Source organism: Varanus komodoensis, unplaced genomic scaffold (assembly GCF_004798865.1).
Source record: "Varanus komodoensis strain SLA01 unplaced genomic scaffold, ASM479886v1 scaffold7_1, whole genome shotgun sequence".
NCBI classification, from domain to species: Eukaryota; Metazoa; Chordata; class Lepidosauria; order Squamata; family Varanidae; genus Varanus; species Varanus komodoensis.
Window position 1 is genome coordinate 12,833,379 of NW_025336479.1, and position 13,939 is coordinate 12,847,317.

Sequence of the window (13,939 nt, forward strand, 5' to 3'; positions counted from 1 at the left end):
GAGCAAAAAAGATCTCCAGATGTTTTAGACTTCACCTCTCCAAAGACCCTGTCAGCTGGGGGTTAACATTCCAAACATTTGGAGACATTTCTGCCCAACCTAGGAAGTAGCTACTGCTAAATGGTGGAAGTGCTCACCATCATGTCCAGCATATGTGGGTGACAACAGCTGGAGGCAAAATGTGAAATTATTTGGCTGAGAACAAAGCCGCTCTGGCATTCTTGGATGCATAATGATCTCCGTTGCCTCCTTTCCAATAAGAAGAACATTCCAGAACAGTATATATGAAACATACAAAATCTTTATTTTTTAAAGTAGCTTTAGCTACTTTCTAAAGAAGGATGGGTAGTAGGTACATCTGGATTTTCGGGTAAATCTCTGGGTGAGTTGCAGTAAATATACATTCCTTAATGACTCACAAGTGTATAACAAGAGCAACAATAAAATGACTTCCCCTAACCCTACCACCCTGGCCTGAATTACATGACTGAAATGAAGAACGCTTAAGGGTAAGAAAGGCATGGCGCTTCGTTCAGTTCCAGAGCTCAAACCAATTCCTGGGCTCAGAAATCTTGAATTTTAACTTGTATGGCTAATGCACCGGAGTTGCACTATGGGTAGATCACAGAGTTCTAGTAAAAACATGAGAGAGCCCATGCATGTAAAGTTTATATACCCCTGCTTTATAATACGATGACAAATGACCTTGCCTCTCCTCCAGGTCAGGCTATGATTTGCTTGAAAGTAGCCCCACTGTATAAGCACTGACAGAATTTGGTTTCTGGAAGATTCAGTCTCCGATTCAGTGGAGACTGTCCACCATACCAGACACTTTAAACAGTAAGAGGGCATTGAGCCGAAAGCTTTACAAATTGGTTTACTTTGGAATATTCAGTAGCCCAGAAGTATCTGCATCACTTGCATCATGAACCAAAACACTGAGACAGAGACTTGGTGGTCAGGTTCTTGCACTGATTTCCCATTTTCTGGAGGGGAGCTGGCATCTGGCTAGGAGAGCAAGCTTTGGTCTCTGTTCCCGGCGTCATTGAGTTTCTTGACACTTAGTGAGTCAGTTTAGACATATATACTGAACCTCCAGCAATTTCGCCCTTTAAGAAACAAAGCACAGCTTTGTCCCGTCCATTCCAGACACAATTCCCCTTTGGCAATGGCAAAGATGAAATGCAACTGACAGGCTGGTTTCTTCCATTTACCCTGAAGCCAACTTGTTCTCTTTCAGAGACAGGGTATGAATGGGCTCTACAACAGCAGTTGGTCTGCTGGGAGGGGAGGGGAGGCCACTTCTGCACTGATGAAAATGGAAAGAGAAGGCCGTCTCCAAAAGGAAACTTGTTCAAGTGCTGCTGCTTGCAATACCGTAATACAAACTGTGTGTGCGATACAGTCTTTGCATTTAATAGGCACAAAGATTTTTGTGTAACTTCACAGACACACAAACGTTGACTTTTGAAGACTGCATAGAGCACAAGGAGATTCTGCAGATTCCTTGGCAATTAACCTCTGGAAAGCAAGTCTGACCTTCTCACAGCTCTGCAGCCTACAACCGTTAGTGCATGCAAGGAAGAACTACCTCGCTAGAAATCCACTCTCCCTTCCGCTGAAGTGACCCTGTTTCCTTGCTGCCCAGCAAGGCTGCCCTTGCGCAGAATACAAGGCCAAGGTGGCTCCAGGCTTTTCATGTGACTGGGATGGCGCTTGCTTCACTTCCTCGACATCCATCCCGCCTTTGGCTCATGCAGCAAAGACGAGCAGCAGCACCGTCACCACCACCACGATGATGGCCAACAGGCCCATGATGCACCACTGGCGCGAGTCTGGTGAGAGAAAAGCACCGAGGAAGAGGAGGTAAATGCAGGAAGGCCAACTCTGAAGAATCCACCATCCTTTCCGCTGTGGGGAGGGAGTGGGGGATGTCTCAAAATAAACAAAAGAAGCAGGTTGGGAGTCTTAATCAGAACTGGACCTAAAGCGTGCACAGGAAGCTCCATGTGGAACCACCCTCGGACCCTCTGGGACAAATGGCACACTCCTCCAGCCTTGCACAAACATGCAAGCACCGATCCTCTGCGCTGGTGATTCGGAACTAGAACTCGCACAGTGTAAGGGCCAATCCTTTGGACATTTGAGCAGGTATTTCTCTGCACAGGCCGCTGACGGAGGCTAAGGGAAGAGCTGCCCTGTCTGTGAAGCCCTCGGCCGTGCAGCTGCAAATGACCTGAGTGGAAAAGATGGGAGGGAGACCCTGCTGCATGAAGAGCCCAGGGTCCGGCTGGGCTGGTTGCTTGATGGGCCACCTATGTCAGAGTGCTCAAGCTGCAACCCAGGTGTCACAGGTGACAGGAATGGTCACCAGAGAGGGCACTGTAGGTCTGACTATGGCATCAATGAAATGAATGGAACTGGAGTTAGTTGTGGCTAACTCGAGCCCCATCACTTTCAGTGGTTCTGCTCTAAGCACAACTAACTTCGGATGCGACCCAACAGCACAGGAAAGCTGCAGGGGTTGCATATATTCCGTAGTGGGCTCTAGATGGCATTATTTAATGCTGCCCACTTGCCAAAAGAGTGGGCTACCACCGCTGTGGGAATTGTGTTGAAAGGAAGAGAGGAAAATGGTGGTGCAGTATTGGCCTGAACAGATTTTGCAGGGGCTTATTTCACGGGATCATGCGTCGCCTTGCGTTTCTTTCTCCCTGCTACATTCTCCTTTGGAGAACTTGGCTCTGAGCCTGAAAAGTGATGCTGCTGCTGTTGCTGCTGTTGCAAGCGCCCCCTGGGTGGGGAGAGCGAGGCAGCCAAAGCAACAGCTCTGGCCCACGCACTGCAGAGAGGAAGAACAATGAGGCCAGAGAGGAGAGAGGCAGACTGCACTGGAAGCATTGAGGAAGAAGCTGGGAAGGGGCAGAATTCACCCAGTCACTGTGCTAAATCTGTCCTTCCCAACTGGGTGTTTTCCAGATATGCTGGACTGCAGCTCCCATCAGCCTTGGCCATTCAACGCACTTCAACATCTGGAGGTGCCAGGAAATCTGTGTGAAGCAAGCGAGATGCCAAAAGGCTGTGGCTGTTGCGTGGAACAGCTAAAGGACAGCAGGCTCAAACGCTCCACCAGGCAGGAAGGCTTGCGATGACTCTGCAGAGGGAGGTGTCCTGGGGCACAGATGGCCTCCCCTAACCACTCGCGGCTAAGCCCAGATCTAAGCTGATGCGTAGACAAAGAAGGGGTGGGCAATGCGTAGCCCTCCAGACAGTTTCCCCTATGGTTTCATTCAACTCTGCCGAACAGGATCACTAGTGAGGGTTGATGGGAGTTGTAGGCCAAAACCTTGGCAAGCCCACCCGTCGACCACTTTGGTGTAAAGGAAAGCAGGCTAAGGAAGGCTGAGCATGAGGTACTGAGACAGCGGGGAGAGTCAAAGCCACCTGGAACCAAGTCAGTTTGGAACGGAGGTCCAGAGTGTTGGGAGAGGACGAGCCGAGGCAGTGGCCGCTCTCCCCGCCGCTGCAGGAAGCCCCCAGGAATGCACTGTGGAGGGGTCTTCTCTTACCGCTGGCCACATGGGAGACTCTGGCCATCTTTCTGAGCACTCTGTCCATGCGGCTGTGAGTGCCATCCATCTCACAGGCAAAGTCTTCCAGCATGCTAGGACATCACAGAGGCATCATCAGTTCAAGCAGTGTGACTATGGGGCAGCTCTCTCCTGCTCTGGCTGCACATCCCACCCACACTGCCCCCCACGCCTGGGAGAAGCATGCGGATGCCAGTCAGGACTGGCAAGACAATGTCCCCTGCGGCTGGGATTTCTCTCTGAATGGATCTTCCCTGCTAGAAGGTTCCGGATCTACTCATTAAAGCTCTAGCAGGGCAAGCCCTTCCTAATTTAGGCAGTAGCCCATCTGACCTTCCAAGGACTACCCATCGGGCTCCAGTGTAATCTCTGATCCCATGAACAGCAGCTTAATAAAGGCACGGAGGCACTCCAGTTTCCCTCTTCCGATCCAAGATGGAAGAAGAGGGCTGTTTGACCCACTTGCCAGTGCAAACAGACAGAGGTGTTGTCAGTGCTTTTCCATGTGACACCTACCCAGCACCCAGCCAGGACTTGGCAAGCATGAGCAAGCAGCAGGAGCACACAGGGCTCCGAGAAAGGACACTGCTGCTATCCCTGCGAAGAAAGGGAAGCACTCTTGCCCTGTGTCTCGGCTCACATGCTATGGAAGCAGAGCATGCCCATGATGCTGGCCCTTCACCTCTTGCTAAATTCAAAATACGGCTTCAGGTTAAAAAAAATCACTTGCCAAACACAGTTCTAGATAGGCAAAGGTCCTAGAGCCTGTTCTCGGATACAGCCTTTCCCTTTCAACTGGTCACAATGGCTTCAACAATGGCTTGGTACATAACAGCTGGTCATTAAAAAAGTCCCTTGCAACCTTCAGCACTGGTGCCTGAGTTTTCTTGTTTTCCTCTCTACTCCCTCCAGCTGTTTATATTGTGGCTTTTGTGACGTGAAGCCTGAAGGCAGGGGACAGTCTTGTTTTTACTGATGCTGAGAAAACGTGGGGTACAGATAGTCAAATGTCTAAAAAAGACTCTGGAGAACGTGGAGACCAGGGATGTATCACCTGATGCTGCTCTGTGGCCTTCTCCATTCACCATGGGACAGATTCTTTGCCCTTCCAGCTAAGGAACTGCTGCCATCGCCCCCTCACAGCTAGAAGGTTTGCTCTGAGGAGTGAGCTAGAAATGCCTTACACACATAAAAGAAAGAATCTCCCCATGCCCACTGCTACCTGCACTCACACAGTCTCTTCACCAAGCTCCTCTCCAATCTGCCCAGACATGTGTTTCAGCACTCGGATGCTACCAGAGACCAGCTCCAGCTGCTCGTCCTGTTCCTCCATGATCAGCTGTCGAGGAGAGAAGGATCAGAGCGAGAAACGACGCTGGAAACGGACAGGATTCAGAGCAGCCACCAACAGAACAGAGAAGGGTCTTGCCCACGATCTTGCCCAGTGCCATGATGTACCCAAACTCTCACCTTGAACTGGACCCAGGCCTTCTGGGGACAGAACAGTGGGGAGCCGTGCAGCACGATGGTCACTACTGAGGACCAAAACCTGTCCATGTTTTGGGTGCATTAGGTCAATGAGAGCTAGGATCCTTTTAAAGCAGAAGCATCAAACCTCAGGCCTTCGGGCCAATCCCTGCCTACCTGGAGTCACAGTCCAGCCTCTACAGTTCTGCTGACGAGGAACTGATGCTGAGGGACCAGACCGATGCAGGAGCTTGGGTCTCAACTCAGATCTCCAGTCAGAAAGAGAAGCCAGAAGCACTTCCTCGTATCCCCAGCTCCAGACCTTGCCACAGCAGTCTGGCAGGAGAAGACGACAAAAGCTTTCCCCTCCTGCCATTCAACAGGCACCGTCAGGAAACACAGTGCAGCAAAGGACGGCTGGTGCAGCCGCTACTGCCTGTAACACAGCCCAGGCGTTCTCCAGTACAGCTACACGGCCAGGGGAAACCCTTGGTCTCCACAGGAAGCTCTGGCATGTGAAAATAACCATTAACTGCATTGGGGAGTGATTAAAGGGCTGGATGAGGGCTCAGAAGGCAAGTTCTATCTCCCCCTTGGCCATGAAGCTCACTGTGTGGCCTTGGGCCAGTCGCTGACTCTTCATCTAACCAGCCTCACAAGGTTGCTATGGGGATGACATGCAAGATTGCCATGGAAGCTACTTCGGGTTCCTTAATGGAGGGGGAAAAAGGATAGAAATGCAAACAAATGGCCTAGATCAGGTCAAAGCAGAGAGATGATATCCCTGTTTTCACCTTTTGGTGTAGCTGCTGCTCTTCCAGAGTGTGTGAATCAGTCATTGACAGATCCTCTACATCCAAAAAGCCAGAGCGGTCCCTGCTCTCCAACAGCACCTGCAGAGGAAATGGAGGGCAGGAAACAAAGCACAACAAATATCTCTAAGCGAGCCTGGTTTCAGAATGCCTTCAGAAATGCTGCAGTGAGAGACCTGAGAAATAAAAGCAAGAGTTGGACTCGGGGTCTTTTCTAGGAGTGGCTGTTTCGATGGAAAGATCAGGAACTATTTCCACTGCAATCCAGGATTAAATTACTACAGATATAAAATGGATCAAGTTTCGGCTCTTAGTTCTTTGAGTATTTGTTCAACATACTTCTTAGACACCTTCAAGATGGCAGTTTTCCTAAGGCAGAACTATTAGCATCTAATTCAGAATCAATCAGTATCCACTGTTAATTCTAACAAGCTCAGGAAACCAGAAAATCAATCTGTGCTGCTTTATTTGGTTTTCATCATTTGCTCCGAGGGTTGTAAGCCTCGGGGAGAGGGGGGTTATTTTGAAAAGTGGCCTAGAAGTACAGGCAAGAAAGAAATCAGCAAATAGAGTAGAACATTTCTTCCTCTAGGAGCAACAGGTCAGAATCTGGGCACAAAGGGAAAACAAAGGGCGCTTCACTCACTAGAGAAAGTGATAATTTAGCTGAACAGTATGTGCCTCAGAGGAGGACGAAGTGGCCTTTAGCCTTGGTTAGCGGGCAAGCTCCTTGACAAGTTACCTTCCACGGCAAAGCTGGTGCCCTTCAGAAGTGTTGCACCACAACTCCCATCATTCCCAGCCTTCAGGCAATACACTACATGGGGAGGGGGGGCTAGCCCAGACAGCCGGGGATAGAGAGGCACCCTAACAATTGTCCAATCAGTACTCCTTCCCTTTCGGGTAATACATTGAATGGCAGAATGGACTGACCTCTCTGTTTCTTCTCTCCACATAGGTCTGTGCCTCTGGACTGAGTATGTGATCCTGCATTTCCTGAAGACAAGAAAAAGAAGCAATACGGAAATAACCTAGTAAAGATGGAGGCCTAAGCGTCAGCATAATCAGGCTGCACTGTTCTATGAAGTCCCTGGACACACAATAACCCACCTTATATATAATGTGTACAAATACAAATAAATGAAATTACAGGAAGAGGCCTAGAAATAATTAAAATTGATTTACAATGTCCAGCCCCATCCCAACTTCGGCCACCTAAATTTAACTCCTTTGCTTGGAAATAGATTTCCAAACTATTTACTCCCAGCCACAGTATCTTTTAGAGCAAAGATGAAGTCTAGAACTCTTGCAGCCAGTTTTCCTTGCAACAATGAATGTATGATTCATACCTTTACAACTGTGCCATTTCAAATAATCCAAGAGCCTGTGTCAAAATATTTATGTTATAAGCATGGACTACCTGGGTATCTCACAGATCTTGCGGTGTCCCCAACTCTGCCGCAACTGCTTGGATGCTTAGGCGGCAGCAGCCCTCCAAAACTAATTTCAGGGCAAAAATTACATCGTAAGTTCTATGACTGAAACAAGCAGAGCATCTGTTGGGCAAAAGTGCCTCTAATTCCAGACTGTCCAATCTGGCTGACTTGGTTGGAGTGGACTCCCTTGCAATGTCCACCACGGAGGAGGCTGTTCCTTATGTCCTAAAGCATGTGGCTGAAACTGGTACCATTTGTTAGAGATCGCCTCCCTGAGTACTATACATGGCACAAACCCCAAATTAGACCAGAGATTATGATACATGCTATAATGATTTCCACTGTACTGACTTAAGGAAGAAATTGATACTGCAACTCCAGAAAAGTACTGGTACCTTCATTTCTACGGGGCCTGCTGAGGAAAAGAGCTTGGATAACCAGCAGCAGCTACCAGACAGGGAGCCAGGGAACTCTCCCATAGCAAGACTGTGATTAGCAGGTATAACCTGGAGACACCACCTCCCTGTTGGGTAACAAATGGGCATGTGATCCTATTAAAAATTCCAACTGGTGTTGCAACAAAAATATCACCGGCAACAGGAAAACCCTTCATATTCTTAAACATCCTGGGCACAGTGCCTTCTCTTGAAACAAACAGAAGCTGGATTACCATCTGCATCCCTTGATGAGCAGAGGGCTATCAAAGAAGGAATGAAATCATCACCACAGTTCATAGTAGGCACTGCAGGGGGTACAGAGCATATGTCAACACTACTGATGGAAAAGGGACTCTCCGTGACAGAAGGTATCTGTTTTCACAATCTTGAATGGGAAGCCTGAAAAGAAGGAACTGCTGACATTTTAACCAAAGCTCTCAAAAGCAAAAGAGGAAGGGAAGACCTTTCACAGCTTCCGGTGTAGGAGGAGCATGCCAGAGCAGACCAAAGCTGCTTCTAAATGGAGGGCTCCTAATACTGCCAGTTAAAACACACTGTGCAGCTAGTCTTTCGCTCTGCCTCACTGGGTTTATTGGGGACTTCACTGGATACCTATGGAATGATAACATCAAAGGGATGCTGGTGCTGTTTCTAGTGAAAACCTGAAAACCACTAACCTTGAAGATTGTATCATTTTTGGTCTGGAGGTGCTGCATGGAATTAAGGTTCTTTTTTCAATACCATGGATTGTAACCATGCAGTGAAGAGGGTTCCTTTGAGCGTACCCATGCAGAGGCAGAATCCCAACTCATTTAGCCTCTTGCTTCCTGAAGTCATGTATCACACCAATGAATACTGTCATATACAAACATGACAGAGATGGACTGATTATTATTTTGGGGGGGGGAAATTACATTTAAATGCTGAAGTGAAATCACCATGACCATAATTACTGCAAGTAGGCCTACAGTCAAAGAACAATTTGACATACACAGCTGTGAGAAAGTTAGCAGACTCACTGGAATCATTACTGGGCAAAACTACTTGGGTTTCATTGCTTCACTGGGTGTGATAAAATAGCTGCCTTTTCAAGGAAGCAGAAGATACCTGAAGACATGAGAAAGCGAAAGCTACTTTTTCTTCAGCAGGGCTTTGGGGAATGCATGCTAATTGTTTCAGAATTTGCATAACTGAAATAAATACAAAAAAGTATTATCCTTGCCAAATAATACATCCTCATTACTAAAATTGTTCATAATTTGAGAACCAACTTTCATAGAACAAATTAAGCATATACAAAGTTGTTAATGGTAGCAGTTTCAGCCATGCACTTTACGAAGTAACGGTTCACTTTTTGAAAGAATCAGAAAAGGGAAGAGAGTCCAACAAGTCAGCCAGGTTGGCCTGGAATTGTGTGTGCTATTCCCTAATAGGAGCTGCTTGTTTCATCCATGTACTTTTGGTAAAGACTGGGATTTTGGAGGGTTGAGATGTCCCAAAACCACCAGTTGCAGTTTTCCTAAGGGGTCAGTTCTATGTGCAAGATATCTAGATGGACCTGATGATGTGGGTATTTTAATGTGGGCTCTTCGACTATCACTCCCTTAGAATAAAGCAACCTTCGCTAATGCCCCAACATATTCATTCAGGCATTTTACATGTAACAAAACATCTTCTGCTGCATCAGTGGTTCTGCAAAAGTCATAATGCCATGGTGGCAACTCCAGGGAGACTCACCTTGACTGACTTCTGCATTTCTGTGACAAAGGAACGGCGATCGGCAACCTCGCTGGGCTCAATTTTGAACTTGTGTGGGTTTGACTCCACAATGCGTGTTCATGTGTCAAGTGCAACTAGTGCTAAGACTCTGGGTAGGGAAAGCAGAGGGCTGTGCATATTCTGTGGCCTGAAACTGGTGCTTAGCTCCACAGCTAAAAGGAGCTTCTTGATGATTGAGTCCCCTTCCAATTTCTAGCAAAGAGCCTTGCATGGAGCAGCTGGGGAGCAATCACCTGGCACAGCTATCCTTGCAGCAAGCAAAGCAGGCATCACACAGTGCAATGGCCTGGCCTGGAGAGAAGCCCCTCCCCACCCAGATTCTGCTCCAGCCCGTAAAGGATATAAATGGTTTCCTCAAGGTCCTCCAAGTCCCAGTCGATGCTGCGCAAGCTGTTGCGGAGTTCATTCGTAGTCCAGTCAAACTCTTCTTTGCTGACCAACTGTGTCTCCTGGAGCAGTTGGCACCAGCGCTGATAAAGCCCCCGTGCGGTATTGACTGCTTTCTGGACTTCTCTATGAAACACAAAGAAAAGTTAGCTGCGGGGAGGAGGGGGCCCTGCTTTTGTTTTGCTCTGCTCCAGCAGAGGGGGTCATTGTTCCTACCCTGAAGAAAGCCCTGGCACTATCCTTATGAAGATATGAAGTGGTCTTTATACTTGAGTCCAGCTCTTAAGAACGTAAGACGAGCCCGGCTGCTCTGTCTTAGTCTACCATTCCGTTCACACCACGGCCAAGTAGGTGCCTGTTTCCTTTTCTGGGTGATGCTGCCGGTGGTGCTTGAATGCTGCTCATTCAAGTTTTGTTTGCACACTACTCATCATGGGAATTGCTGGTTTTGAAAAGGTGAGTAGGGGAGGAGATGAGGTGTCAAGTTATGAAGCTGAAAACATCAATATTTGAGGTCACCACCTTCAAAATATATTGTCAATAGGCTTTTTTAAATTATCAATACTTTTCTTTAAAAAATTAAGGGATGTGTCAGAAGTGTCAAAAGCAGTACTTGAATATGCTGACATTCATTAAGTCCCAATTAATTCTGAAATCCTGCCCAGTTTTTCTTAGTGCGGGGTGGGGGGAGTTTTAGATTTAGTTGTGGTTTCTTCTGGAAACTATAAAGCTTTTCCACTGAAGACTGTTTTCCTAAGAGAGGGCCCACTTCATTGTTGCAGGTTACCCCCATTCAGGGCCATCGGGCCCCAGAACTGTCTGTACCAAAAGGCAGGGTGATGTGGCTGCTGCAGTTTACAGATTTAAGACGCAGTCTCAGGGCAGCCCAGGCAGAAAAATAGCCCTTATCATTCAGCATGTCCCCACCAGCACAGCTGGCTGAGACACAAACCAGGTCCCCGTTCTTGGTCCATGTAGCCCTGTACTGTTGACACCAACAGCAAGCTGCCCTCCAAGGTTTCAGGCAGGAGATTTTGCTCCTCATCTTCTCTTTCCACTGCAAGACCGTGCTCTGCAGGGCTGTCTGGAAGACAGAGGAGCCAGAGGACTGAAGAGCCAGAGGAGTTCTGCCTCTGGTTGCCTCGTCTCCACACACACAGGACCTGATCAGGCACCTGCAGCAAATAAGAACTGCCTCTCAAGGAAGAAAGGTGGCCCCTTCCTTTTAGTGGGTATTTTTCCTTTTAGCTCACCAAAGATAAAACACACATACATGTGATCATTGCACATACCCAGCAATAATCATGCAATTTGGGCAAAACCAGTAACAGATACCATGATTCACTTCAAAGTGAAATCTCATGAAAGCCAGGAAGAAACTTCAAGTTGAATAAATAAATAAATAAATAAATAAAACTTAAAAAAAACCCCTGTCCCTCTAACTTAGAGATTCTTCTCCCTAAACCTGGGTGCTTGTAGTCCAGTTGCTGGTGGCTTCCCATCAAGTAGCATCACAGGCACTTACATGCTGGGGATTACTATTTAGGGACAATGTCCTTCAGTGGGCAATGGCCTCTCAGCTCTAGTCACTATCTGGATATTTTCCAGCTGGACTTCAGCCTGGGTTTCGCCCTGAAATGGTGTTTGTTGTCCCTCATCAAAAGGACCTGGGGAGTGTCCCCCTACTCAATCCACTGGACCACTCAGTAGCTTTCAAAATTATCAACCATGCACCAACCTGGATGCATAACACTCCAGTGGTTCTGCTCCTACCTGTCTGACCAATTCCAGAAGGTAGTGCTCTTACCAGGAAAAAAGGCAGAAGACAAAGAGAGGAAGCAGATAGTGTTAGCTGAAAGGAATCTTATTTATTGCTTTTCTGCAAAGTGGTTATTGGAGTAGTAAAATGTATTCTGTGACAGCCTTCCCTAACCTGTGTCCTGCCTGGTATTTTGGCTGGAACAGGTTAGGAAAGGCTGTCATAGAATAATAACCATTGGCAATGCTGGCTGGGGCTGATGGGAGTTGTGGTCCTAAACATCTGGAGGGCTCCAGGTTGGAGAATGCCATGAAAAGTGCTATAGCTGTCAAAGAGGGTTTGGAGGAGTGGGCAGCAGAGTGGGGGAGAGCAAGAAATGCAAGAGTAGGGCTTCTTGTCCCCGTGTGCATTGGGGGGGGGGGGCAGGCTGCTAGAATGGAGCTGCATTCCTTCATCCTGGCATACTGTGCCCTTCAGCAGATCATAATGACAAAGCAAGCAGGATGGTGAGAAGCCCATTACAGCCTAGTATTTTTACGAGTTTCTAACAACAATCTGTTAATCATGAGATACAGAACTGAAAAATATCACAAATTGTGGATGAAAAGCAAAGGTTGCTGTGATGGCCATAAGAATTCCAAAATCCATACTGGGACAATTCCTTTATTAGACCAGCTAAAATATCAATTTTGATTACCTTTGAGTTGACTTAATAAAGGCATTGCTCTAATAAAGCATGCTGGAGTTATTTCTAATAAGTAGTGATATACCTTCACTGTTTATCATAATTCTGCTTTCCAAGAGGATCAGTACCTAAAACTATGCTTTATGATTGCACAAAACAACTTCCCTTTTCAGCATGGCATCCTTGCATGATTATGAAGTAAACGCATTGCTTCCTCTCACCTGCAGAAGCTGCCTCTTCACAAACTTATATGGCGAACTAACTTTAGTTTGTTCCAACTTACAATTTTGACATCATAATTTTTGTTTATTGCCGTGCAGGTCTACAAATATGAACAACACTAAAGAGATGCCATTAAGAATCTGCTGTATTGAAATGCCACAGAAGCTGCTGTGAGTTTGATTTTTCCCTAAGGACCCCAAAAATGCATGTGATCTTCTGAATCCATTGAAGGCAGGATCCAACAGAGGCAACAAGGTAATTAGGCCAAGCTAGTAAAGGTTTTCTACGGAACTCGGTTGTTTCGGTAGTTTATTCTTTCACTCTCCCGCTGCCTTCTAGATGATTTCCCCAGACTGGGGAAGACTGATGTAGTTGAACGGGGCTTCCCAGAGAGGTTGGGGACATTTTCTAGATTGGGTAATCCGAGAAACTAAAGGCAGCGGAAGAATCTTCCCACGCTTGCAAACCCACCACGCGGTGATCTCGCTGTGGCCGCACTCCCGACCAAGGGCAAACAGACCGAGTTAGTTGCAGTGGCCGTGGCTGCCACTCACCCTTTCACCACGAAAAACGGATCCTCCAAAGACATGGTGCGCCGACCGCGAGCGTTGCCTCCCTGAAGCCTCCCGGAACGCTGAGCACAAGACCATATAAGTCTACGGGCTAAATGTCCTGTCTCTCCCGCTGAGCTGGAGCCACTTAGCCACGTGTACTTTGGGCACCTCTAACTCTGGAGAAAGCTCTGAGGTTTACCCCCCTCCCCGAAAGAAGAACTTTTTTCGGAAGAGGCGAAATAAGAGGGGGCGATTTGCGAAGAAAAAGGAGGACTCCCTCCTTGGACCTTCTCAGTGCCCCAGTTTGAGGGCGTCTTTTCTTTTTGCTTCTGTTCCGCTTCAACTTCCCCCTAGAGGCGGTGGGGAAGCGAAAGGGAAAATCCTTGTCACTCAGGCAAGTGGAATCAGGGTCCCAAATAGCCCCGGCGGTGCACGCCACCCCCTCTCCTCGCTTCCTGATTCATTCATGTTCCACCTCGCTTCCCGTTTGCAAAACTTCAAGCCGGAAATCTCCCCTCCCCCCGCCACACACACACACACACACACACACACAGAAATTAGGGCGTATTCTCAAGATAGCGAAGACTCTTGGTGCCCCAGTTGGTTACTCCCACGCCCCCGCCCCCATTAGGGTGGCTAACGCAGGGGTGGGGCCGCCGGGACATGCCCGCTCATGTTCATGCGTACTCGTAGGTGAAGCCAGTGGGTATTTCAGTGGTGTTCTTAGACTGCGTCTAATAGATCAGGGACGGCGCTCTAAACACGAGACAAAGACACTTCCTTTTTCATGCTCTTCCTTTTAGAGTCCCCG

At 47.7% G+C, this 13,939-nt stretch overlaps 1 protein-coding gene across 1 annotated transcript; it reads right to left on the reverse strand.

Annotated features, from left to right (window-relative positions):
* Positions 1-283: 283 nt before the first annotated feature.
* Positions 284-13,585, reverse strand: STX10 (syntaxin 10). The gene is made up of 8 exons (XM_044453968.1): positions 13,129-13,585; positions 9,865-10,034; positions 9,480-9,574; positions 6,803-6,865; positions 5,852-5,950; positions 4,823-4,929; positions 3,570-3,664; positions 284-1,835 (listed from the first exon to the last, which is right to left on the reverse strand). The coding sequence occupies exons 1-8, from the start codon at positions 13,161-13,163 to the stop codon at positions 1,753-1,755; spliced, it is 747 nt and encodes a 248-aa protein (XP_044309903.1). The 5' UTR covers positions 13,164-13,585; the 3' UTR covers positions 284-1,752.
* Positions 13,586-13,939: the final 354 nt, after the last annotated feature.

Excerpts from the sequence above, each read along its gene's own strand:
- STX10 (XM_044453968.1), bottom strand. The coding sequence starts at position 13,163 with ATGTCTTTGGAGGATCCGTTTTTCGTGGTGAAAGG. Across the intron at positions 6,866-9,479 it reads AAATGCAGAAGTCAGTCAAG|GAAATGCAGGATCACATACT; the intron begins GTGAGTCTCCCT and ends TCTTGTCTTCAG. Across the intron at positions 5,951-6,802 it reads TGGAGAGAAGAAACAGAGAG|GTGCTGTTGGAGAGCAGGGA; the intron begins GTCAGTCCATTC and ends TTTCCTCTGCAG.